Here is a 27,353-nt window from a genome sequence, read left to right as displayed (position 1 = left end):
CGCGCGCGGGGTTCGGGTGGTCGCTGTTCCGGGCCGTGGGTTCCGCGCCTTCCCCGCGCCTTGTCACTGCTGCCGCCGCCCGACGCCCTCGGCTCCCGCGCGCCGCCCAGCGCCCCCCGCCACCCGCTCGCGTCTGGCCGCCGCCGTCGGTGCGTGGGGTCGCGGGCGCGGGGGCACGTGCGGGGCGCGGCGTGTCGGGGTCCCCGGGGCGCGGCTTCCCGCCGGACGCGCTTCCGCGGCGGCCCCGGGCCCGGCTCTGCGGCTGCGGGCGCGCGGGACGCTCCAGGTACCGGCGCCGGACGCACCTGGGGATGCGCGCGGGGCCTCGCCGGCTCGCCCGCTCCCCCCCAGCCCCGCCAGCCCCTGCAGCGGGGGCGCGGGCCGGCCCCGGGCACCCTGCAGCGGCCGGCGCGGGCGCGGGCTGCCCGTTCCGAGGGGCAGGGCCGGGGCACCGGGTGCAGGTGTGCAGCGCCGGGGGCGGGTGTGCGGGGCTCGGCGCGCGCCGTGCACGCGGGGGCGCGGGCGTTTCCAGGCTGGACGCCGCCGACACCCTCCGGCCCCCGCGGCCCCCGGGCACGGGCAGCTGCTGTCCCGGCAGCGCGCGCCCTCCGTGTCCCACGCCGCGGGGGACTCCGGGCCAGGGCTGGCCACGCCGCTGGGCCCCACGCACCTGCGCCTGGGCGCGGCGTTCCTTTGCAGCGGGGTGCTGAGGGTGCGGGTGCAGGGGCTCAGCCCCAAAGCCTCTGGGCCGGGGCTGGCAGAGGGAGGCTTAGCCCTCCGCACGGACCTGGCAAGGGAAGGGGGTGGCAGTGGGTGAGGGGGCTTATACCCACACGAGCTGGCAAGCGAATGCACATCAAAAACACAAAGTCTGCGCTTCGTGGAGTGGTGTGTTTTGCAGGGTGAAATGGTTGGCTTTGTCCGCTGCCTTCACCCAACTAGTTCTTTATTATTATTGTTATTATTTGCTTTTTGGGTCACACCCAGCGATGCTCAGGGGTTACTCCTGGCCCTGCACTCAGGAATTAGTCCTGGCGGTGCTTGAGGGACCCTGTGGGATGCAGGATCAAACCCGGGTCAGATGCGTGCAAGGCAAAGGCCCTACCCGCTGTCCTATGGCCCCGGCCCCTGAACTAGTTCTGAAGTGAGCTTTATTGATGGTTTGAGGGGCAAGGCTTCCTCACGACAACCGGTCATCAAGGCTTCATTAGGGCTGCACAGGGGAGAGTTACCTTGCCACTCCCTGATTCTTTCTTTGAATCGGTGGCGTCCGTGGCACACCTGCCCAGTGAGTCAGAGACTAAAGCGACCCAGGGTGGCGAGGGCACGTATGATGATGGCCGTTCGGAAGGAACTGCCAGAGCCGTGCATTCTCTTCCAGATTGCTCCTGCGTCTTACTTGCCCGGAGCCTGCAGCTGCCTGCTCGGCAGACAGCGAAGAGAGACGTCCCCACACGCCCCCATCTCTTTGGCACAGCGCCTGTTCCCGCCTTCTCTGCTCCCCCACCCCGTGGTCCCGGCCTGAGCCTGGCCCTGTTTGTCTGCAGCACCCGGCAGCATCTCGTGCCCAGGTGCTCTCCTCGCCCTCCTGTCGCAGGGTTCCGCAGACTGAGCCGGTCTGTTCCCTTCAACATCATCTGGCCGAGGGTCATCCCAGGGAATGGGGAGGTCAAGAAACTAAGCTCTCAGCAGTCATTCCGAGAGTGAGGAATTTGCAGGTCAGGCTAGTTGTCTTGAAGCTTATGAGATTGTTTCATGGATGAGGTTTGGTGGTGCAGAACTAGATCAATTGGGAAGTTACGGTAAGTATGGCAAGGGTGCTTTGTTGGTGTTTAGGAAATAAAACTAAATCCTTCGTCCTGGCAGTTTAAGGCTAAGTGCATTGCTTACCCGTAAGGCAACTGGCAAGGTGATGCTGGCTTAAGACAATATATATTGCTCTTGAATATCTTTCTCGCCAACATTTTTTTCCCTCCTGCCTCATCCACAAAGGATCTGAGGTCAATTTTGATTCAGATTACATGATAATCTAGGACTAGAACCAGAGGAACGAAAGGAGATAGCCTCGATCCTGGTAGGGAAGTATGAATCAAGGGCTAATGGAACTCTTGTGTCCAGTGTCGTGTCACTGTCAGTGTATTCTCTGAGTACCAAGCAGATACATAATTACACACCTTAACTTTTTCTCCTAAGCAAACTTTTTTTTCCAGCTCTGAATTCTCTAAAGCCACAGTTGAGGTTACAGAGTATCAGTCTGGTTTCTGGAAGCCTTGGGCTGTGTGTGTCGCTTACTGTTTATTTTGCGGAAAGTCTAACTCCATAGATGATTTTGATACCATTTCCTTTCATTTGCATACTGTTTTGCAGAACATGCAAGAATGAAGCTTGGGGCAAGAGAGTTACCTAATTTCTGGTAAGTCAAGCAGTTGGTTTAGCGGGAAACTTCATGATAAAATGATATGCCTTTTGGTCATTTAAAAGTTTTAAGTTTTGAAACTCTAACATAGACTCCTACTGATGGCAATAACATAATGCCAAAAGAACAAAGAGCTTTTTGGTAACCTGTGTATTAAAGACAATATTCAAAAATATAACTCATTTCCTAAAGAATTGGGTTATTTTCATTGAATTGGATCTTGAGATTTTTATCCATGTGAACAGTTTCTGCAACGTAGCCTAGATTAAGATTTACTTGTTCACTCTGAGCCGCTTAAGTTCTTGTTGGATTATTAAAGTAAACCTGAACTTGCATTCTATCGCTTTATTTTCATCGCCTAATTACAGCTTGGGAACTAATTCAGAAGCTAACCCTCACATACTTCATGAGGGGCAAATGAAACTTTATCCTTTTTGACCTTAAATCAGCAACAACGGTAACAATTCACAACTTACTCATTTTCCATTGTAAGCAATGACTGTATGTAGTTTTGATGTATTCTAAAACTGCACAGATAATAACGTCTTTTTTTTTTCCCTTTCTAGTGACATGATTATAGAATTGTGGCGGCAATGAAGAAAGAGACTGAATTGATCCTTTTCCCCTAAAGGAAAATGATAGACAAAAACCAAACCTGTGGTGTGGGGCAGGACTCGCTCCCCTATCTGACGTGTCTGATTCACGTCTTCGAGGAGTGGTTTGGTGTGGACCACCTAGAGGACTACCTGAACTTTGCAAACTATCTGTTGTGGGTTTTTACACCACTCATACTTTTAATACTCCCCTACTTTACCATCTTCCTGCTCTACCTTACTATTATATTTTTGCACATTTATAAGAGGAAGAATGTGCTGAAAGAAGCTTACTCTCATAACTTATGGGATGGTGCACGGAAGACCGTGGCGACGTTATGGGACGGCCACGCAGCCGTGTGGCATGGTAAGCGTGATGGCCCTGTCCCTCTGAACAGCCTTCATGTGCACTTACTTGTGTCTGTGTGTCTGAGTGGGTGTGTGCCCGCGTGTAGGTGCATGTGTGCACTCCGGCGTGCCACTGAAACTGTTCCCATCCCCTTGTGTTGTCAAAGATGCTGAAAATGACAGCGGAAGAGAGATGGATGTAACTTCCTCCTCCCTGTTTCCCTGCATCACGCACACACACGTGTGTGTCTTTCTTAAAGGCTTTTCTGTAGACATTAGTTTCTAGTAAAAAGACAACTACTGGGGCTGGAGTGATATACAGCAGGGAGGGGGCTTGCCTTACAGTCGACCTGGGTTCCATCCCTGACTTCCCAGGTGGTCCCTGAACACCATCAGGAGTGATCACTGAATACGGAGCCAGGAGTAAGCCCTGAGCACCCCTGGGTGTGTCTTCATCCCCCACCCCCCCATGAAATGAAAGACAACTATAGAGCAAGGCAGATATTACTGAAAGTGATGATATAAACATGGATGTTCATATGTCTTTTTATATTTTTTTATAAAGTCATTCACAATGGTCTAATACATTCAGTATTCCAATACCATTATACCTTCCCAGCACTATTATTTTCAGTGTTACCAGCCCCCACCTAAGCCTTCCCCAGTTGCAGACCCTAAATAATTTTATTTTCTATTGCTTGTTATGAATAATTTGCTGAAAATGATCTAAAAAGATCTTACTAGAAGAAAGTGTGGTGAGGATTGTTGTATCTCACCCTGAAGCTGTTAAGCCCTTGTATAAGAGATTATTAATTAACATGTTGTTACAGGTTAAGTCTTGCGTGCTAATATTTTCTTAATTAAGATTTACGTCCCGTCCAATGTTGTGTGCTACTCCTGGTATATCAGTGGTGTAGAATTTGAGATGTTGCATGGTCGCTTCAGTAATTCAAATATTTTGAATGGGGTGATAGAGCTGGAGTTAAATTTTTAACTGAGTGGTGACTTTGGGGTCTGAAGACAGCCCTGCAGCTTGTTGTTCTTTCGAGATTTGTTTGAGTCTCTGGATCATGGCCAGTTAATGAGCTTCTATGTGCCCGGGGCAGTTTGTGGGCGTGACTGCCAGGCTCCTAGAGGAACAGGGAGATGGGGGAAGTCGCCCGTCCCCAACTCTGAGAGCCTGGAGATTTCGGTCGCAAAACCCACATAACTGAGCCTGTGGAATCCGGCTGTGAGTATGGTGGTGATTGGAGTGGAGGTTTCAGCTGCTGGGTCTCTGTTTGGGTGGGTAGTGGGCCCACCTACCCCCACTCCAGAGTGCCCCAGCCTGGCGAGGGATCTGGAGGCATCTCTGCAGCTTGTTGATCTCATTTGAGAGAAAGACACTTTCTATATGTCTTTACGGTGGTGTTAATTTTTATGTACCGGTGTGCGGAGGTGTGCACACCCACAACCGCACTGGACAGAGCCGTGACCTCCAGTCTTCTGACTCTGGTCAGCCTCATGCCCCTTCCTCCTATCCCCAGTCACCTCAGCTCGGCTTTTGAAGTCCAAGGTGTCTTTTCATTTTCCCTTGCCCGTTTCCATGACCTGTTTTTGTTTCTCCGTATATCACACATAAGGGAGATGGTCTGGCCTTGGTCCTCTCTGGGCTCAGCTTTGCGGCGCACGACACCCCTGGCCGGCGCCACGTTGATAGCCAAGAAGGGCCGCGAGTGTCCTGAGCCGTTCTCCGTGTGTGTGTTCGCCAGGGTCTGGCACATGGGTCGTTCGCAGCCCTTGGCGGTGGCTCGTGGGGTTGCAGTGAGCAGAGGGGGGCATCTCTCCTTTTGAGGGGACGTGTCCATGTTTGGGGGTTAGAGACCGAGAGCTGAAACTGCTGGGTCACGGGGACTCATCTCTGCTGAGACGTCTCCCAGTGCTTCTCCAGGCGACAGTCGCAGCAGCCGTGGAGCAGATTCCTTTTCTACCTCAGCTGCTCCGGGCTGATCGGTATCGCGCCTTCTCCTTGCTGGAGCTGAGGCCTGTCCCCTGGTCCTTTGAGTCACATTTCTGTGGTGTTTAGCGCTTGAACCCCTTGCCGTATCTTTGTCATTCGCGTATATGTCTTTATGGAGGAAGCGTATGTTTTGCCTCACTCCTTAGTTTTTTTTGAATTTTGCTTGGGAGGCTGGATAAGCCCCCGGCTCCTGCAGGAGAAATTGATGGTGCTCTTTAGCCCCATCTCCCAGCTGGTCCTGCCTGCTTCTTCATGGGTTTAATGGATGTGTCTGTGTGTGTGTGTGTGTGTGTGTGTGTGTGTGTGTGTGTGTTGCTTCTGTGCTTCGTATATCTTGGATATTATTAGTCTTTTGTCAATGTATGGTATGTAGATATTATCACCCATTTCCTAGGTGTGATAAATTCTGTTTTTGTTTCTTTATTTTGGGGCCACAACCCGTTGTACTCAGGGCTTACTCCTGGCTTGGGGGACTGTGTGGGATGCTGGGGATTGAACCCATGTTGGCCGCGTTCGAGGCGAGCATCCTCCCCACTGTGCTGACTCTGGCCCCTGAGGTGCTGAATTATTGGTAGACATCTAAGGCTAATAACATCCCTACAGTCACTAGGGTCTCCCCTGGGGCCCGGGACACTTCAGCAGACTACGACGCGTGCCTGAGCCGTGGCGTCTGAGTCAGCTGCTACTGTCCTCTGCTCTGAAGGTTGTGTGAACCCTTCTGCATGGTTCTGCGGGAGCAGAGACCCACCCCCATTCTTGCCCTAAACTTACTTGTACCGGGCTTTATAATTTTGACATATTTTTAAATGACTTTGAGTTAGTTAAGCACAGAGGGGTTTTTTTTTTGGGGGGGGTCGCATTTTGGTGTTTATGATTATTTAGCAACAGTATTTTATTAGAATCAGTGATACTGTTTTCCCCAGTGACTAGGACGGAACCACACACTGAGATATGTACGGCCACATCCCTAACCCCAGTGGTTTGTTTTGTTTTTTTGTAGGAGGAGGGGAACGCAGGAGGAGTGAGCTCAGGTTTACTCCTGGCTCTACGCTTAGGGTCACTCTTCGCTAGCTTGCAGGACTATATGGGGTGCTGGGGACCAAACCCTAGCTTGCCGCATGCCTGTTGTTCTGTCTCTCTGGTCCTCCACTGATACTTTTATTTTTTTTATTTTTTTTTTTTAAATTTATTTATTTTTAATTAGAGAATCACCGTGAGGGTACAGTTACAGATTTATACACTTTTGTGCTTATATTTCCCTCATACAAAGTTCGGGAACCCATCCCTTCACCAGTGCCCATTTTCCACCACCCGTAGACCCAGTGTCCCTCCCACCCTCCCCAATCCCATCTCCCCCCCACCCCACCCTGCCACTGTGGCAAGGCATTCCCTTCTGTTTTCTCTCTCTAATTAGCTGTTGTGGTTTGCAATAAAGGTGTTGAGTGGCCGCTGTGCTCAGTCTCTAGCCCTCATTCAGCCCGCAACTCTCTTCCCCCACATGGCCTTCGACTACAATGTAGTTGGTGATCGCTTCTCTGAGTTGACCTTTCCCCGGAACGTGAGGCCAGCCTCGAAGCCATGGAGTCAACCTCCTGGTACTTATTTCTACAGTTCTTGGGTGTTAGTCTCCCACTCTGTTATTCTATATACCATAGATGAGTGCAATCTTTCTATGTCTGTCTCTCTCTATCTGACTCATTTCACTCAGCATGAAACTTTTCATGCCCATCCACTTAACTACAAAATTCTTGACCTCCTTTTTTCTAACAGCTGCATAGTATTCCATTGTATAGATGTACCAAAGTTTCCTCAACCAGTCATCCGCTCTGGGGCATTCGGGTTTTTTCCAGATTCTGGCTATTGTAAACAGTGCTGCGATGAACATACATGTGCAGATGTTGTTTCGATTGTACTTTTTTGCCTCTCTGGGATATATTCCCAGCAGTGGTATTGCTGGGTCAAATGGGAATTCAATATCTAATTTTTTGAGAGTCGTCCAAATTGTTTTCCAGAAGGGCTGAACCAGTCGGCATTCCCACCAGCAGTGAAGAAGGGTCCCTTTCTCCCCACATCCTCTCCAACAGCGGTTGCTTTTGTTCTTTTGGATGTGTGCTAGTCTCTGTGGTGTGAGGTGGTATCTCATGGTTGTTTTGATCTGCATCTCTCTGATGATTAGTGATGTAGAACACTTTTTCATGTGCCTTTTGGCCATTCGTATTTCTTCCTTGGTAAAGTTTCTGTTCATTTCTTTGCCCCATTTTTTGATGGGGTTGGATGTTTTCTTCTTGTAGAGCTCAACCAGTGCTTTATATACCATTGATATCAACCCCTTATCTGATGGGTATTGTGTAAATATCCTTTCCCATTCTGTGGATAGTCTTTGTATTCTGGTCACTGTATCTCTTGCGGTGCAGAAGCTTTTTAGTTTAATGTAGTCCCATTTGTTGATCTCTGTTTTTACTAGATTGCTTAGTTCCGTGTCACCTTTGAAGATACCCTTATCTTCAATATCGTGGAGGGTTTCGCCGACCTTGTCTTCAATGTACCTTATGGTTTGTGGTCTAATGTTGAGGTCTTTAATCCATTTTGATCTGACTTTTGTGCATGGTGTCAGGTCAAGGTCTAAACCCATTTTTTTGCATGTGGTTGTCCAGTTGTGCCAGCACCATTTGTTAAAGAGGCTTTCCTTGCTCCACTTCACTTCTCTTGCTCCCTTATCAAAGATTAGATGGTCATACATTTGGGGTTGTGTGTAGGGATATTCCACCCTGTTCCATTGGTCTATGGCTCTGCCTTTGTTCCAGTACCATGCTGTTTTAATTGTTACTGCTTTGTAGTAAAGTTTGAGGTTGGGGATGGTGATGCCTCCCATCATCTTTTTCCCAAGAATTGTTTTAGCTATCCTTGGACGTTTGTTATTCCATATGAATTTTAGGATTGCTTGATCCATTTCTTTGAAGAATGTCATGGGTATATTTATAGGGATCGCATTGAATCTGTATAATGCTTTAGGGAGTATTGCCATTTTGACAACATTGATTCTCCCTATCCACGAGCAGGGTATATGTTTCCATTTCCTCATGTCCTCTTTGAGTTCATGGAGTAGCGTTATGTAGTTTTCTTTGTAAAGGTCTTTTACTTCCTTGGTTAAGCTGATTCCGAGGTACCTGATTTTCTGGGGCACGATTGTGAATGGGATTGCTTTTTTCATGTCCCTTTCCTCTGCCTCATTGTTTGCATATATGAAGGCCATGGATTTTTGGGTATTGATTTTGTAGCCTGCAACTTTACTGTATAAGTCTATTGTTTCTAAGAGTTTCTTAGTAGAGGTTTTAGGCTTCTCTAGATATAGTATCATGTCGTCTGCAAATAGTGAGAGTTTGATTTCTTCCCTTCCTATCTGGATGCCCTTAATCTCTTTTTCTTGTCTAATAGCTGTCGCAAGTACTTCCAGTACTATATTGAAGAGGAGTGGTGAGAGTGGGCATCCTTGTCTTGTGCCTGATCTCAGAGGAAAGGCCCTTAGTTTTTCCCCGTTGAGGATAATGCTTGCCGTAGGCTTGTGATAGATGGCTTCGACTATCTTGAGGAAAGTTCCTCCAAACCCCATTTTGGCGAGGGTTTTCATCATGAAATGATGTTGGATCTTGTCAAATGCTTTCTCTGCATCTATTGATATGATCATATGGTTTTTATCTTTCCTTTTGTTGATATGCTGGATTATGTTGATTGATTTCCGAATGTTAAACCATCCTTGCATCCCTGGGATGAATCCCACTTGGTCGTGGTGTATGATCTTTTTGATGAGTTGTTGGATCCTATTTGCTAGTATTTTGTTGAGGATCTTCGCATCGGTGTTCATCAGGGAAATTGGTCTGTAATTTTCTTTCTTAGTGGTGTCTTTGTTTGCTTTTGGTATTAGGGAGATATGTGCTTCATAGAAACTGTTTGGGAGAGTTCCTGTTTTTTCAATTTCCTGGAAAAGTTTGAGGAAAACAGGCAATAGGTCTTCTTTAAATGTTTGGAAGAATTCGCCTCCACTGATACTTTTAAAAGTGATTTTTTTTTTTACCTTGGTTATGAATGATGTGTTAAACTGTTAGCACTTCTGTGTGAGGTCAGTCTTAATTTATCATACAGCGGTGCCATTGATATGATGGTTTCATGGTATCTTAAGGACTCTTCCTAGGAATTTATTACATAATAAAAATGTTCATTGTAGGCTCGAGTGGTTCATTGTAGTTCAGTAGTAGAATTGCCTGCTTGTGTGTGACCCTGGGTTTGATCCCCACACATACATAAATATGCTCTTTTTCACATTTTCATGTTAGGGGTAGTCATGCGTGCCCAGTGCAGAAGGGTACGGAGAGAGAAGCCAGTGCTCACTGCAGTGGTCCTTGTAGGGGACTGAGAGCCGTCCAGTTGTCTGTGCGTAGGGAAACGGCTAGTCAACCAAGAGGCATTTTTTTTTTCTTTCCATCCCCAGCCCCCAGCCTGACCAAATTGCAAGAAAAAATTTTTTAAATAGTAGGCTACAGCTTGTATCACTTGTCTTCCCGTTGATCTTTGATTTGCTTGAGCGGGCGCCAGTAACGTCTCCATTTGTCTCTGTCTCATGCTAGTGTAGCCCAATGGTGTCTGCTCGCTCCAGGAACACTAAGAGCCTCAAACCGTTCATTCAGGGTTTTGACAAAGAAGTCTGACCATCTCGTAGGTGGACAGCCATGCGGTCTTTTGACGTCCTGTGGAATCCAGTCGGTAACAGCTCTAGTTCAGCGGTCATCTCTGAACTGCATTACGTGGCTGGCCCATCTCATTTTTGACGCCTTGGCAAATGAGACAGCGTCCCCGATTCTTTTTTTTTTTTTCTTTTTGGGTCATACCCGGTGATGCACAGGGGTTACTCCTGGCTCTGCACTCAGGATTTACCCCTGGCGGGTCCCTGGGGACCATATGGGATGCTGGGAATCGAACCCCTGTTGGCCGCATGCAAGGCAAATGCCCTCCCTGCTGTACTATTGCTCCAGCTCCGTCCCTGATTCTTGACCATCGACAGAGGTTGGAACTCCAGGTTCCATCTCTCACTTGAGTGAAACGGGATACTCCTAGCATAGCTCTTTCGATTCCTCTTTGGGATACCAGAATAGCATTCTTATCCTGTTTGCGTAGGCCCAGGTCTCTGAGGCGTATGTTAGTGCAGGAAGAATGGTGGAGTCGAAAAGATGTGCCCAGAGCTGGAAGTTCTTTGTCCTCTTAACCTCTTCTTCGATCCTCTTGAAGGCGCTCCACGCTGCTCTTTTCCTCCTGTGCAGTTCTGGTGCCAAGTCGTTCCTCATGCTGAGTTCTCGACCCAGGTACACAGAGCTGCTGCATTCGGAGATGTTGGTTCTGTTGAGAGCAAATGGAGCGTCAGGGACTAGTTCTTTTTAGGCTACAGCTACTAAAATAAATTTTATTCCTCTTCCTCCTATGAGGGATAAGTCTTCAGGATAGCAGGAAATGTTAAGATTTCTAACCACAGTCATAGCCGGTCATAGTTGTTACCAGGATGCACACACGTGATTGAAGTGGCGGGTAATCAGGAGACTGCCCACTCGTGGGGAGGAGCTCGGAAAGGCATCCGGAAAGCGTTTTGTGACTCGTGTGTGTTCGGCTCCAGACTTTGGTCATTATCCCTCGTGGTGGCTCAGTTCCGCCTGACTCTGGGAGGAGGCACAAAAGGGTGAGCTTGCCGACATGTACGTCTCCCAGGATGTGTTAAGTCTGTAGGTTTCAACTTTTTGGTGACAGATTTAGAAGGAATCTATCTCAGATTATCATGACTGAAACCCTGTTACTGGTTTTTTAAAGCCTGAAGGCAGTTAACTCATTTACATAATAAACCATCACCATGGAGATGCAGTTACTTAAGCTCCTGGAGACCCAGATTCCCTCCTTTGAGGCAGTCAGCCTCAGAGTACTGGGGCCAGTGATTTTGCTAAGCATGGAGTCAGAGCAGAATGGGTAGATTTGGGGGGTGGGGTGTTGCAGGGAAGTTTGGTTCACATCCGGCAAAGCTTGAGGGTTACTCCTGGCTTTGTGCTCAGGAGTTACTCTTGGCAGTGCTCAGGGGACCATAGGGGATGCCAGGTATCGAACCCAGACCTGCTGCATACAGGGCAAGCACCCTCCCCGCTGTGCTGTCGCTCCAGCCCCAGGTAGGTATTTATTTGATGACTTGTTACAAGAGAGCTGTATTGATCACAAATAGAAATACTCTTATCGGGACCCAAACTACTTAGCGTACTTGTATCTGGAGTGTCCCCTCTGGCCGGGGGACAGGGCAGTAGTTGCCTTTGCAGTTGCTTTCTCTGAGCGGCTGTTGTTTAACTGACCTCCCCACCCCTGTGCTACAGTGTGTGTCGTGTGTTGTACACTCCACCTTTGTCCTGGAGTTTGAGTCAGGAGGTGGCAGCCCACACATTGGCAGGGGGACAGGAGTGATACAGATTTCAGAGCTTGGAGGTAAGAGTGCACAAAACTCAGAGTCCTAGGGAAACGAAATTAGGGTGCCTCAGGATTTTTGATCTGCCCATTGGAGAACACAGGACAGAGACAGAAAGCCCCCGGGAGAAAGTGTCCGAACACAGGGAGGCATTGTTCACTTCGAGCATGAAGGAGTCTGAGGAATGTCACTCGTGCCAGTTGAAGGCATGAACTAGAGTGATAATCCCTGACCTTTCTGGGCGGGGCGAGCTGATGGCTGGGCTTCAGCGGGGCTCTAGACTTTGTGGGCGGGGGACTGAACCTTCCTGCTTTCAACCAGGTCCTTTGGTATTAACTGTATGGTTTATTTTTATGAAATGTGGCCATTGAACCCTGGTCTTCTGCATGCTAAGCCCTGGAGCCACATCCCTGGGCTGATTCTTTCTTTTTCCCCCTTCTCTTTTTGGGTTTGGAACTCAGAACTTCAGGGCTATGCTGTACAGAATCCCCTCAGGAAGTATTTTTAATTTTTCAGAAAATGTATCTGATGGGACTTAATTCTTTGGATAGTCATGGTGGCAGTGTATGAGTGTTTCCTAGAGCTTTTTGTAAACTGCATGATTTAGAATGAGGCAGTTAGAAGGAAAGTTTTAAGTGTAGATGCATATAAAATAAAACACCTAAGAAATAGGGTTAAATTCAGTGTTTAAGAACATTCTCTTGGGTCCACATGAAATACAAGTGATTTGTTCCTTAACCATTGTATGTGATCAACTACCAAATAGCCTGGTTTGGGATTTTGGAAGGTAGAGGGGGTTTGGGGGCCACAGTCTTCGATGCTCAGGGGTCACTCCTGGCTCTGCACTTGGAATTGACCTCTGTGGTGGGGACCCTGTAGGATGCTGTGGGTTGACCCAGGTCTGCAACATGCAAGGTCAACTCCCTGCCCACCTCGCCGTGGCTCCGGCCCCGTGGTCTGATCACAGGCTTGGCGAAGATATAAACGGCTTCAAAAGTGAATTAAAGTTTATTTCTAATGAATCGAAAGTTTAGTCTGAAGCCTTCATTGTTCTGATTTTTGTTCTCTCCCCCCTCCCTCCATCCCTCCCTCCCTCCCTCCCTGGGTTTGGGGCCACACCCATAGAGCTGGGGGCTTATCCTGACTCTGAGATCCCGGTGGGGGTCATGGGTCCTGTGGGGTGCTGGGCTGGAAGCAGGGTCAGCGGAGCGCAAGGCGGCCTCCAGCCCTGCTGTGTCCCTCGTCAGACCCCCAGTCTGATTCTAGTTTCTTAGCCAATTGGAGGGGAAATAAACATTTCGGGTCTCAGGTTTCTGTTTCAAATCTCTCCCTGGGAATGGCTGGCTGAGCATCACTGGGAGAACATTTTCAGACTTTCTGCTGTAATAACCATCCGTTTGTGTAAATTGGCTAATAAATATATATTAAGTATCTGAATTTTGTCTTTCCAACAGGTTATGAAGTTCATGGGATGGAAAAAATACCTCAAGAAGGACCAGCACTTATTATATTTTATCATGGAGCTATTCCCATAGATTTTTACTACTTCATGGCTAAAATTTTTATTCATAAAGGCAGAACTTGCCGTGTAGTAGCTGATCACTTTGTCTTTAAAATTCCAGGTAAACCCTAACTGGAGATAATTGTTATATTTAGTGAGTATGGTCCAAGTAGCTGAGAGCTTTTCACTCTGAGTTCCCCAGTGTTCTTGGGAAAAAGCTTCTTTACCTTTTTAGGAAGGTAAACTTGTCAACCCAGTTTGGAAGTGTTGGATCATCTTACTTAGTAGTGTGTTTAAATAGGAAAACATGGTCAAAACTCAAATTTCTTAGTAAGAGGCTTTCAGTTACTGTTTTTCCAGGCTAAATCTTGAACTTCTGTTTTGTAGGAATAACTGTAACTTTGCCAAGTAATTTCTGTTTTGCAATTAGGGTGATTGATTTTTCTTTTTTCTTTTTTTTTCTTTTTGGGTCACATCTGGCAATGCATAGGGGTTACTCTTGGCTCTGCACTCAGGAATTAGTCCTGGCGGCACTCAGGGGACCAGATGGGATGCTGGGATTCGACCCGGGTTGGCCGCATGCAAGGCAAATGCCCTACCCGCTGTGCTATCGCTCCAGCCCCAATTGATTTTTCATATGATGAATACTTCCATGAAATGCAAGTTTGGGGAGTTTATTGTAATTAGTGTGACTAATAGCTGTTTGAGAGCAAACCAAAATTAGTAAAAGGATTAGCTAGGGTACATTTTGACTTCATGTCTTAGTATAATCCTGCCTCAGAAATCGTATCTCGAGAAGCCTATTATGTCTCATTATACTTACCCAGTAAACGTTAAAAAAATGATAGCTGAGGGGCGGAAGCAATAATAGAGCAGTAGGGCATTTGCTTTGCACGACGTGTCCAACTGGGTTCGATCTCTGGTGTCCCGTATGGTTGCCTGAGCCCGCCAGAACTGACCCCTGAGCACCCCTGGGTGTGGCCCCAAAACCAAAATCAAAAGGACCAAAAAAAAAAAAAAAAAACCAGAATCCAATAGAAACCCTAAAGCACACACAAATTATAGTTAAGGTTAACATGGCCGTAGGAGTGTTAACATGCTCCTGGCATGTAAATGTGTGGTGCCTTTGCCTAGTAAACTCTTTTAAGATTAGGGACTATATTTGTAATCTTTGTTCAAAGCTTTTTTCCTTTTTAAGGGATTAACTAAATGGTGGTATTGGTGTTGGTTCTGAAATAAAATTACAGAAACAAGCCAAGACAGTTTATAGTCTGTTCACTGTAATACTAAACGCAAAAGCCACCTATTGATTAAATAAACACCAGCATGAACGAAATAATCTGTTCAGTGCCCTTCATAAATCTCATGGGTGCTTTGGGTTTCCTTGTGTCCATTTCATTAAAACGACACAGCCTTTTGTACTTTCTTGTAGGTTAAATTGGTGATGAAAGGGATTTATTTATCTTTTTAAAATTTGTATATGTTCACATATACAGACTTAAATTTTTTAAAAAATTTATTACACTGTCATATTCTGTGAGGAGCAGTTTTCACATGTGACTAAGATGTTTATGTAACTTATGTAAAGTTAGGTTGCTGCTTTTTAAAAAAAAAGTGACTGGGGGGTGTTGGGGGGCACATCTGGCTGTGCTTAGCGCTTACTCCTGGCTGCACTCAGGGATTACTCCTGCAGAGCTTGGGGATCATGGGATTCCAGGATGGACCTGGTCAGCCGTGTATGACACACGCCCTACCCACCAACTGCCTCTCCAGCTCTAGAATGTTAACTCTGTTTACCGAGTATTTGGATTTTTTTAAACTCCCCTTTTTAATGATCTTTATGATCTTATAATTTATAAAAAGTTCCCTGTTCTTTTATTTATTCAAGTAGAACATCTAGTTAAATAAGCATACTTTTAATGTAAGGTAAAAAATATTTCAATGTTAATGTTTATAATCTTCATATCCTTAAACCTTTGCTAAGTTTGATTAACCTGTATAGTTTTCATGACCTCTTCCTGGATTTCCCAACTGCAGGGAAAAGTGTTTAACATTAGTTCTCTGAATTTTCTAGTTTAGAATTGGATGAAAAGAATTTACTTGCTGATAAGATATTGTTGCTTTATAATTTGAATAGCGATATAGCATTAAGATCTGGAAATAGCTATTCCGGAGTCAAATACCTAGTTTGTTTGTTTTTTTGGCTTTTTTTGGGTGATACCCAGTGATGCTCAGGGGTTATTCCTGGTTCTGCACTCAGGAATTACCCCTGGTGATGTTCGGGGGATCCTATGGGATTCTAGGGATTGAACCTGGGTATGCTGCATGTAAGGCCCTACCGACTGTACCATCCTCTGGCCCCAGCTTTTTTTTTTTTAAATCAATGATTTTGTTGCTGAGTTAGTTATTTTGGGCCACACCCAATTGTGCTCAGGGGTTACTCCTGGCTCTTCGCTCAGGAATCAGTCTTGACTGTCTTGGGGGTCCACATGGGATGCCAGGGTTAGAATCTGGTTCTGCCATGTGCAAGGCAAATGCCCTACCCACTGTACTTTCTCTCTGGCCCAACTCTCAAGGTTTTTTTAAAAGCATCATTTAACTTTTGACTTTCACAGATTTGATTATGGGCTGGAGCGATATTGCAGCGGGTAGGGCGGTCGCCTTGCATGTGGCCAACCTGGGTTCAATTCCTCCGCCCCTCTCGGAGAGCCCGGCAAGCTACCAAGAGTATCCCGCTCGCATGGCAGAACCTGGCAAGCTACCTGTGGTGAATTCGATATGCCAAAAACAGTAACAAGTCTCACGATGGAGATGTTACTGGTGCCTGCTCGAGCAAATCGATGAGCAACGGGATGACAGTGACAGTGTCAGATTTGATTATGACCTGCCAGTTTTGACAGGTTGGACCAAGTCTAGTAAGATTCACTTCTCCTGAGTGACTCTTGTTCTGTCTGACTGGATTAAAGAAAGATTTGATTTGTTGTTGTTGGCAGGATTGTATTTCTAATGACCCTAACAAGTATAGTAGTTAGTGATGAACAGGTGGGAGGAGCTCTGGCGAGACATCTGGCTAGGTGGGTGTCTGTGTTTGGACAGTTGCTAGGGGCTGGACTGAGCAAGCTGAGTTTTCCTCTCATCTTTGCTCATCTGTGAAATGGGGCTAAGCCTCTTTGTCTCCCAAGGATTTTGTGAGTTTGAATTTGCAGCATAGCTAAAGCGGTAGAGGATCAGTCAGTTGGTGATGAATAGGTGTTCAGTAGTATTTGTTTCTTCATAGTATTATGCATCTCTTAAGTATTACAGGTTTTTGTTTTTCGCTTTTTTAATGAAAGATATGCTGGTTGCAGTTGTAGAGAGACTAAATGGTTTAGGCTGGGAAGATTTTTCTTCTTGTAGAATCGGACAAAAAGACTTAACTCTGCTTCATGCTGCTGTTTCCTACAGGGTTTAGTTTATTGCTTGATGTGTTTTGTGCCCTCCATGGACCAAGAGAAAAGTGTGTTGAGATTCTGCAGAGTGGCCACCTGTTGGCTATTTCGCCCGGCGGAGTCCGAGAAGCTCTCCTCAGTGATGAGACCTACGGCATCGTCTGGGGCAGCCGCAGGGGCTTTGCGCAGGTGGCCATAGATGCCCAAGTGGTGAGTTGGGTGTCCCTGAGGCTAGGCTGAGGAGACGTTGAGAATGCATGCTCACTGGGGCTGGAGCGAGAGCACAGCAGGTGGGGCGTTTGCCTTGCACGCGGCCAACCTGGGTTCGATTCCCAGCATCCCATATCGTCCCCTGGGTACCGCCGGGAGTAATTCCTGAGTGCAAAGCCAGGAGTAACCCCTGAGCCGGGAGTAATTCCTGGGCATCGCCAGGTGTGACCCCCCCCCCAAAAAAGTGCATGCTCACGGAGATGCAGCATAGATAAGACGGGATCATTTTGTGGCATAACTTGAAATACTGCTCTAATCCTGAATAGGAGCTTTGTAAGGGTACTTCTCACAGTGATTCAATAATATAGTCAATAAAATCTTATATTTTTAATCCTAAGGATAATAATCAAGAAATTTCTTTGTTCATGAGGAGCCATCTTCAGAAAGTAAATCTTAAAAAGTTTAACAAAGATCGTACAGTTTTTGTTCTACATTTCAAAATATGGCTTCTTTTCATCTGATCTGTGCACTTTATAGTCCTGTGTTTATAGATTTTTTAGTGTGTGATCACCCAGTTCTACGTCATCTGAATTGGTATGATTGAATTGCCATTTCAGAGATGGTTATTATTTACATCGTTAAAATTATATAAAAATCAAGGGTAGTTCATGTGAATGTATATTAAAGCTATGTCACTATCAAAGACAATCTGATGATCAGGCCTAGATCTTAGAAAAATCATTTCTTCAACAGCTTAGAATAAAAATGACAGGAATAAATTTGGGGGTTTGTTTGCTCGTTTGCTTTTGGACTCCGTCCAGCAGTATTAGAGCTTACCCCTGCCTGAGTGCCCAGGGCTCCCTCCTGATGGACTCGCGTCTGGAACCCGGGTTGGCCGTGTCTGAGGCCTTGCCACTGCATCACTGCTCCGGCTCTGACAGGAGTAAACTCGGAATCACAGAATTTGATCATGGAATTCTAATTCATCATCTTTAGTTATTTCCTTTTTTTTTTTTTTTTTGGCGTGGGGGCCGCACATGTGATGCTCCTCAGGGCTTATTTCCGGCCCCCACTCGGGGCTTACTCCTGGGGGACTCGGGGTGCCATATGGAGCCGGGCCAGCGCTGCCCTCCCTGGGCACTACCTCCTTCCCTCCTGCCCCCCTACCGTAATCCTCGAGTGTGGTTTTAAGAACGTGACCCCGAGAAGACCCGGAAGAGATGGCATAGAGATGGAACTCTTCAGCCCGGCGGAGGGCTGGATAACCAGTTAAACAAGCCCGTGGAATTGATTTATATCATTTTGGGTTTGGGGCCACACTGGGCGGTTCGCAGGGCTTTCTCCGGGCCCCGTGCTCAGGGAGCACTCCTGGCCAGCTCGGGGGACCGTAAGTGGTGCCAGGGATGGGGCCTGAGTGACCGTCATGCAAGGCGAATGCCGTGCCTGGCCTTCTGTCCCCCTTTCCCCCCAACTGCGTGATTTAGTCCGTGTTTCCGTCCAGAGCTTGAGAAAGCGTACCAGCTCTTTCACCAGTTGAAAAGCAGAGGTCCTGGGGCCGGAGCGATAGCACAGCAGGTAGGACATTTGCCGACCAGGTTCCATCCCCCAAGCACTGCCGGGAGTAATTCCTGAGTGCCGAGCCAGGAGTACCCCTGAGCATCGCAGGGTGCGACCCAACAAGGGGGGTAATGGAAGAGCAGGGGTCTTGCCCTGCCCGTGTGCGGCAGCCTGGGGCTGGCTGTGCACAGCCCGGCGTCCTGAGCGGGGGACACAAGTGGCTGTCCCGTGCTGCAGATGGGCAGACTCGGGCCATGAGCGGAGTGGGGGAAGGAGCAGGGAGGCAGGATGGGGTCCCAGCCAGGCACCCACCAGCACAGGGGCCAGGGCCACTGGCGCTAGAGGCTCTTGCGCCATGGCCCAAGTATGGAGGGAGGATGTCCCCCTCGGGAAAGACCTCGGGCCACCCAGAGATCATGGGTCGAGGCACTGAGTGCGTCCCGGAGACACAGAGGCACGGGGATGGGGGTTTCCTGTCACTTCAGAGCCCCCCATGAGCTCTAATTGGAAGACTCCGCATCTAAGGCAGATAGCTCTTGCTTAACAGACTGGTTCATGTGGATTATCTTAATCTATTAAAAACTTTGAGAGCATTGATAGTCTTATTCCCATTTTACGTAAGTGAAACCCATAGATGTGGCCTGCGTTTCTTTCTCTTTCTTTCCTTCTTCCTTTCTTTCTCTTTCTTTCCTTCCTTTCTTTCTCTTTCTTTCCTTCTTCCTTCCTTCTTCCTTCCTTCCTTCTTTCCTCCCTCCCTCCCTCCCTCCCTCCCTCCCTCCCTCCCTCCCTCTTTCTTTCTTTCTTTCTTTCTTTCTTTCTTTCTTTCTTTCTTTCTTTCTTTCTTTCTTTCTTTCTTTCTTTCTTTCTTTCTTTCTTTCTTTCTTTCTTTCTCTCTCTTTCTTTCTTTCTCTCTCTCTTTCTCTTTCTTTTCTCACACCCAGCAGTGCCCAGGGCTTCCTCCAGGCTCTGCACTCGGGAGTTCCTCCTGGCGGTGCTCTGGCGGGCGTGTGGGATGCTGCCCTCTAGGCTGGCGCCCTCCCTGCTGTGCTGTCACTCCGGCCCCTGTTGCTCTTGTTCAGTGGCAGAGTCGAGACTCCGAGATTGTGTTGATTCTCTAAGGGTAACATTAAAATGCACATTCTTTGGCACATGTTCGTGCACATACACGCATATGCACAGAGACCCATTCACATGCATGTAAGTTGAATTTTCCTTGGGCATTTTAAGTTCTCAGTTCCTAGGACGTCTTATGGCTGATGAAGACATTATCAGGACTCTGGCCATTAGCTCCATCTTACAGAACAGGGGGGGAGGGAGGGGTTTCCCAGAGTGCGGTCCGTCCTCACCGCAGAACCAGGCTGCTTGGTCTTCTTTGTTGGCTTTGCCAACTCACTATCAAATTTGAAATTCATCGAACTGCTTTTATCTTAGTTCTGTTTTTTCCTAATTGCTTTTATGGTGACTGCTTTTTCTGATAGAATAATAGTATTGAGGGACTGTGAATGAGTTTATTCAGAGCACTGCTGCTCTGTTCTGCTCACTTGGTCCTTCTCTGGTTCACCCCTCACCCTGCCAGCTCCTGGCCCACCTGAGGCTGTGCCCTGGTGTTGGGGAGCCTGTGACAAACCAAATGTCCCTGTCGTAACTTCTCCTGATGTGCAGAAGAGATCCAGTAAACGCACAGCCCCTAGTGATCCAAGAGGAATTCTAAGGAAAAAAACCCACACCCGTAATCTTTGGCCTTCAGTTCACCAGTTTTCACTGTTCCCCAAAACTAAAATAGGAATGTGGCTTTGTAAATGTCAGTTTATTTCAAGACCTCAAACCCTGCTCATGTAGACAGGTAGTTTTGTACTCGGTGATACTGTGTAGACTTAGAAATAAAGCGATACTCATCTCCTTCCAGGGACCCCATTCAGAAATACTTGATGCAGGATGTTTTTTGTCTACTTAAGTGTTTCATTTCTTTAAAAAATCTAGTTTTACAGTGGTACAACCTCGAGTATGTGTGTCATTACTTGATCCATTATTTTGAGATGGCTAAGGGTCTCCACTTCAAAAAATGTATATTTAATTATTAATATGGAAAAAGAGAAACTGAATTTTTAAGTAGAAATTCTCTAATGATACAAATAATTGTATCAAGTGAAACAAATATAAATAATTCTTTATTATGTATGCTTTTCCTTTTTTTCCCACAGTGGATTTTATGCTTTTCATTGAGTTGATTTTTAGATTTTTTTTCAACTCACACAAAATGCTCTTCCTCTTTTTCCTCTACAGCAGCTTACCGAAATCTGTCATTTTAATTTAAAAGAAATTTCCCTGTAAAGAGAATAATTATCTTATAGCTTTTTCTTCTGTGGAGATAAAAATACTAGTTTGAGCCCACAAAAACCAATTTAATTTGCCACATATATTTTATTAAATGAAATATTCAAAGGTTTGAGGGTTCAGAAAATGAAATATGATGTATTACCACTAGAGGGTAGTGTTTCCAATTTATATTTTCACAGATGAACAAACTGAATTTGAATTGATAAACTGTCATCAAGTTTACCTTTATTTTAAAAAATACCTTATTTTTATAATTTTAAGCAGGCCCTCTAAGTTTTCTTTAATAACTCAATGGAGATATTAAATGGATTAATTTATTTGCTTTTTAATTCGAATTCTCTCTTTAGCCCATTATTCCTATGTTTACGCAAAATATTCGAGAAGGCTTTAGATCACTTGGAGGAACAAGTAAGTTCTGATTCATAAGTTTTTTTCTAGTTGTATTGTACTATTTAGAATAATTTTTAAATATTGGGACTTTATACCCTATATAAAATTTTTCTCAATTACTGCTTTAGGTAATAGATATATTGGGTTTGTTACTTTGTTGTTTTTCAATTTAAAGTCTGAATGCTATTTGGTTCTAAATAAAGGCAGTTTTTATGTGTCTTAGATTCTTTCAAGGATCTCATATACAAATTAAAGCTTAGTCATAACAGAATTTTTAGGAGTTGCGGAATGAGTTGGGTAATTCACCGTGATAGACACAGTGTGGAGGGTCAGAACAGCTCCCAGGTTACCACACTGTCTTCTGACTCACTCTGAAGAGGTTAGAGCCGTAAAATATGGATGACATTGTGATGTTAGTCAAGAAATGCAACTAAAGACCTAGCTGTTGCTTTGGTTCACCTCTTTTTTCCTCTTCTGTTTTTGAATCAGAGCCCTTATATAGTAGACACTGTGATTTAAAATGTTGTTTCTGGTAGGGCTTGGGGAGTGCAGTGCCTCCTCCTCCAATCCCAGCCCCTGTCACCGCTTTCCCCCTCCTCAGGTGACAGATCTTGAGGGACATATGGGAGGTGATGACCCAGACTCACAGTGTCGGGTTAGATCCCTGCCCTCACACCACAGGCGAGACCTCCCCCTCCTTCCCCCCTGGCTTCCCTCCTTCCGTTTCTCCTTGGGGTTTTGTTCCTGTAATCTAGGGCTGGGGCTAGCCCGCGCTTGGTACTCTCCGTTTCCTTGTCCTGTTACTCGGCATACCACAGATCAGTGAGAACATCTGGTGCTCGTCTCTTCCTGCTCACTTACCGGGGTTCCCTCCAGGGCCATCCAGGTGCAGGAAACCGCACGATCCCGCCCTTCCTTGCAGCTTGCATGGTGCTCCATGTGTGATTACATGCCGCTTCCTCGTTGTTCGGTCACCTGTCCTTGGATACCTAGAACTAATATGTTTCTATTGGAAAGTTTTTCTTCCCTGCTACCGTCCTGTTGCTCCCGAGACCTGTTTGTCAGTGCATTTATATTTACAGAAGAAATGAGCAGAGGGCACAGAGAGTACAGAGACCCCCTCACCACCTTCCCCTCCCCCGTCACCATCCTGCAGTAGTGCTTGGACTTGCTACAGTTGATGAAAGGCTGAACTTTAAAAACATTATGCTCATTGCCAGGATGTGAAACTATTTGTCACATTTTTGTGATTATTAATTTGGATGTTTATAATTGCATGATGAAAGTATCAACTATAGTGATTTTATTTACTCTGCAGGGTTATTTAGGTGGCTCTATGAGAAGTTCCGCTATCCGTTTGCTCCTATGTATGGAGGCTTTCCAGTGAAGCTACGCACTTACTTAGGTGACCCCATTCCATACGACCCAAAGGTGACTGCAGAAGAATTAGCTGAAAAGGTAAGTTAGATAGTTGTTTTGTTCTTGTCCTTTGAATTTGGGGCCACACCCAGCAGTGCCCAGGGCTTACTCCTGACTGTGCTCTGTGCTCAGACATCTCTCCTGGCAGGACTCGGGACCATAGGTGGTGCTGGGGATTGAACCTTGATCAGTCGCACACAAGCCAAGCATCCTACCTGCTGGACTGTTGCTACAGTCTAACCTTTCAGCCCTGTAACTGCCTGCTGGACTGTTGCTATAGTCTAACCTTTCAGCCCTATAACTGCCTGCTGGACTGTTGCTACAGTCTAACCTTTCTGTCCTGTAACTGCCTGCTAGACTGTTGCTACAGCCTGACCTTTCAGCCCTGTAACTGCCTGCTGGACTGTTGCTACAGTCAAACCTTTCAGCCCTGTAACTGCCTGCTGGACTGTTGCTACAGTCTAACCTTTCAGCCCTGTAACTGCCTGCTGGACTGTTGCTATAGTCTAACCTTTCAGCCCTATAACTGCCTGCTGGACTGTTGCTACAGTCAAACCTTTCAGCCCTGTAACTGACTGTTGGACTGTTGCTACAGTCTAACCTTTCAGCCCTGTAACTGCCTGCTGGACTGTTGCTACAGTCTAACCTGTCAGCCCTGTAGCTGCCTGCTGGACTGTTGCTACAGTCTAACCTTTCAGCCCTATAACTGCCTGCTGGACTGTTGCTACAGTCTAACTGTACAGTCCTGTAGCTGCCTTCTGGACTGTTGCTACAGTCTAACTTTTCAGCCCTGTAGCTGCCTGCTGGACTGTTGCTACAATCTAACCTTACAGTCCTGTAGCTGCCTGCTGGACTGTTGCTACAGTCTGACCTTTCAGCCCTATAACTGCCTACTGGACTGTTGCTACAGCCTAACCTTTCAGCCCTGTAGCTGCCTGCTGGACTGTTGCTACAGCCTAACCTTTCAGCCCTGTAGCTGCCTGCTGGACTGTTGCTACAGTCTAACTGTACAGTCCTGTAGCTGCCTTCTGGACTGTTGCTACAGTCTAACCTTTCAGTCCTGTAACTGCCTGCTGGCCTGTTGCTACAGTCTAACCTTTCAGCCCTGTAACTGCCTGCTGGACTGTTGCTACAGCCTAACCTTTCAGTCCTGTAACTGCCTGTTGGACTGTTGCTAGTCTTATAACCATTTTTGTTGAGGTACAGGATTTACAATACTGTCAACTGCTTTTTTCATGCTTAAATCGCCCCACACCAGTCACCACACCAGTGCCAGAGTTCACTTCCCTCTCCTGTGGCAGATCTGCTGTGAGCCTTAGAGGCTTTCATTTGTATGTAAATTCCCTTTTTGATCTTGCTGCTTTCATTATTCTGTCTCTGTCTTTGACTTTTGCCATTCTGAGTACAGTGTGTCTTAGATTTTCGGTCTGGGTCTGTTGTTACTGACCTTTCAGGTCTCTTGGGGCTGGCCCCTGCAGTCTCCAGTGGGAAGTCCTGCTCTGTGGCGTCCTTGACTGGGCGCTGACCCCTGCAGTCTCCAGTGCGCAGTCCTGCACTGTGGCGTCTTTACCGGGTATCTTCGCCACACCTGCCTTCCTGCTCTTCGGGGCTCTCATGATCCTTAGCTGCTGCTTCTTGACTGCCTCCATGGTTCTCGGGCGTGCTGCTCATATTTTTCAGACTTTTTTCCATCCTCACAGAGATTTTTAGAGATTTCCCAAATTTCATCTAGAATCTTCAGGCTCCTCAGCTGCTGTTTTCTGCCCTGCTCAACCCTCCTGTTGAGTTGAGTTTTGTTATCACCTCCCGTCCTCTTCATCTCTGTCTTTCTGACTATAGTTTCCCCGTTGCAGCCCTCATACTTTCTTGTTCTTTGCCAACTACCTGTGCTGCTATTTCTTTGAGCTCATTAAGTATCCTCACCGTGGTATCACCAAAGTCACTCTGAAATTGACAGCTGGTTCCTGCTGGTCAAGCCTTTGTGTTAACTGTTTCCACCCCCTGAACGTGGTAGGCTTCTGCACATGTTGTCCCTTGCGCCTGCTGTGTCCTGCTGTGAATCTTCCTAGTTAGCCCTCCTGGGAGCCTGGGGGACGAGACCAGGAGTCGCTCGTCTCCGTCCTGCCCTTCTTCACCTGGGAACAGGAAGTGTCACTGTTAGGACAGTAGTTGCACGGCTGCCAACGGGGCCAGGGGTCACAAGATGTGGAGTTGGGCTTGTTGGTAAGGCAGGGGTGAGGCACGGGGCTCTCAGCTATTCATTCTTAGCTGAGGACATCTTTTCTGGCTTAATTACTATATCAGAATTTTATTTATCCACTTCCTGTGCTAGACTGTTCATGATCCAGAGTGAGTTCACCCAGGGTCATTGGTCAGGGTCTGGAGACATTTTTAGATAGACAGACAGGAGAGCGAGAGAGGTGGGAAGTGGTGTCTAGTAAGCAAAGACCAGAGATTTTGGGACACATTCTGATCTTACAGACTTTATCTTTTGGGTTTGGTTCTGGGGTTCTGGAGTGCCAGCAATACCATAAACCCTAACAGTATTTGTGACCATATTACTTAAACTATCGTTTTAATTTTCACTAACTTTTTAAGAAAGCCTAACAAAAGATACTATGTGTGCTGAGAAGGAACTGGTTATTTCTGAACAGAGCTAGGAGCTAAATCAGGAAGGAATCTTTAGAGTGGTAGTACTGAAATAATTGTTAATGATATGTTGAGAAGTAAAAGAATAATTGCTTTTCTTTTGTTTTCTTCATAGACAAAAAATGCTGTTCAAGCTTTGATTGATAAGCACCAAAGAATACCAGGAAATATCATGAGCGCATTGTTAGAACGTTTTCATAAAAAGCAAAAGATCAACTAGGAGATGATTTAATACATTTATAATAATGGGTTTGTGTCTCTAGTACTGTCTTCTGAATTTTATAGGCCCTATAGTATTTTTTTGAACAATCATGCTGGTAGAATTTTTCAATGAACTTTGTTTAAAATTGTATTAATTTGGTTTTGCAATCAATGTGTCAAATGTAAACAATAACTCATTACATGCTGAATAATTTAAAAACTTGTGTTTTCTTATAAATTCTTAATCATGCGTGATAAGCCATATAGATTCCTAAAGTTAAGATTATTAATAAAAGCAATTTAGGTTAAAACAACATTCCGAATTAATGCATCTTGTTTCTGTTGCAGTGAGCTAATTCTGTGAGGTGAACTAACCTATCTTAGTACAGACTCTTAGAGAGAAATGCTTGTTTACCGTCTGCCATTCCTTTTGTGATCCTAGGCTAATCATGTTGTGTTTTGGTGCCTCAGCAATTCTCTTTTCAAAAACATGTTAATATGGTGAAGGATCTTATTTTAAAGTAATTACTGTAATTTATAGCTGTAGGACATAAGTCATAATTAAATAACTCCAAGATCTTTTAAAGTTTATGTACATATTTTGTCCACCGAATGTTTAAATTATTCCTGCAGTATGACGTCCAGTTGCCAAGCACAATGTAAAGATGTACTGTTTATCAAACTGAACTTAACAACTCGGTAAAGCAGAATTTTCTAATGATTATTATTATAAGTATTTTTCTAATGAAACTATAGACAAAGAATATAGTGTATCTTGTGCACTGTTAGCATATGGCACGAAGGTTAATTATGAGGTTAATATGAGGTTAAAATCGCTGTGTTCTCTGTTTCTTATGCTAAAAAGTGAATCCAGGCTGATGGAAACAGAATGTTGAAACCTTGTATCTTGCCCAATTTCATGACTTAGTCATATGGCTGTTTCAGAAAAATACATTTAATGATTAATTCATGTGAACAAAAGTTTCTGGAAAATTAATGGCTTTGATTCAGGATTTTTTCTTTTTTGGTTTTGGGGGGTCACACCCGCAGTGCTCAGGGCTTACTCTTGGCTCTGCACTCAGGAATTACTCCCAGTGACACTCGGGGACCACATGGGTGCCGGGGATGGAACCTGGGTCAGCCACAGCAAGGCGCGTGCCCTCCCCGCGGTACTGTCTCTCTGGCCCTGAATTGTCACATCGGTATCGAATTTTAAAAGTATTGAAACAGAATTATACCAGAAATCAGATGCAGTATCTTCCTTTCCTTTTTCAGATGTTAAATTACTGGGAATTTTGTATAAGTTTTTGTATCATAACTAGGTATGTATGCATAAGTAATGTATATAAAGCTAAATCGCATAAAAATAAAAGTAGAGCTGAGCTGCAATTCATCTTGTGAAATTGTGTGATCTTTATCATTTAGAATATTTTATTTGCTTTTCTGTTTATACATTTCCATTCTCAACCATATTAACCTATTTCAGGCACAGATGGGATACTGGGACTACAACAGAAAGGAAGGGTTTCAAGATCCGTGTACTTTATTTTTTTTTTTAACTTTTTAATTGAATCACCGTGAGATAGACCCTCATAATGCTGTTCATGATTGTTTTCAGTCGTGCAGTGTTCCAACACCCGTCCCTCCACCAGTGTACATTTCCCAGACCAGTGTCCCTGGGTTCCCTCCCATCACCCCATCCCCCGCCCCTGCCTGCCTCTATAAGATCGCTGTGCTTTAAAGAGTAAAGGCAATTTCAATAAAATAATCAAGAATCCTTAATTTTTTTTAAAAAAAAAAACAGAGACATTACTTTCATCA

At 45.9% G+C, this 27,353-nt stretch overlaps 1 protein-coding gene across 7 annotated transcripts; it reads left to right on the top strand.

Moving 5' to 3' along the window:
* Positions 1-6: 6 nt before the first annotated feature.
* On the top strand, positions 7-26,925 carry TMEM68 (transmembrane protein 68). Of its 7 annotated transcripts, none has more exons than XM_055128279.1 (9): positions 19-149; positions 1,382-1,802; positions 2,368-2,413; positions 2,983-3,376; positions 13,295-13,462; positions 16,786-16,979; positions 21,221-21,281; positions 22,582-22,721; positions 25,447-26,925. In XM_055128279.1, exons 4-9 carry the CDS (start codon positions 3,052-3,054, stop codon positions 25,549-25,551), a joined length of 993 nt encoding a protein of 330 aa, XP_054984254.1. In that variant the 5' UTR covers positions 19-149; positions 1,382-1,802; positions 2,368-2,413; positions 2,983-3,051; the 3' UTR covers positions 25,552-26,925. The 7 variants fall into 7 exon arrangements, with proteins under 7 accessions (XP_054984252.1, XP_054984254.1, XP_054984250.1 ...); XM_055128278.1 differs by lacking the exon at positions 19-149 and adding an exon at positions 209-286; XM_055128280.1 differs by lacking the exon at positions 19-149 and adding an exon at positions 358-461.
* Positions 26,926-27,353: the final 428 nt, after the last annotated feature.

The sequence above is a fragment of the Sorex araneus genome, chromosome 2 (genome assembly GCF_027595985.1).
Source record: "Sorex araneus isolate mSorAra2 chromosome 2, mSorAra2.pri, whole genome shotgun sequence".
NCBI lineage: Eukaryota > Metazoa > Chordata > Mammalia > Eulipotyphla > Soricidae > Sorex > Sorex araneus.
Note: the sequence above shows the minus strand (reverse complement) of the source record. Positions and strands in the feature narration are given on the sequence as shown.

What these genes read in the sequence shown, in the direction of transcription:
- TMEM68 (XM_055128277.1), top strand. Translation starts at nt 3,052, where the DNA reads ATGATAGACAAAAACCAAACCTGTGGTGTGGGGCAGGACTCGCTCCCC. An exon ending in TGGCCATAGATGCCCAAGTG is followed by an intron (nt 16,980 to 21,220) that starts GTGAGTTGGGTG and finishes TTCTCTCTTTAG; the next exon opens with CCCATTATTCCTATGTTTAC. An exon ending in TAGATCACTTGGAGGAACAA is followed by an intron (nt 21,282 to 22,581) that starts GTAAGTTCTGAT and finishes TTTACTCTGCAG; the next exon opens with GGTTATTTAGGTGGCTCTAT.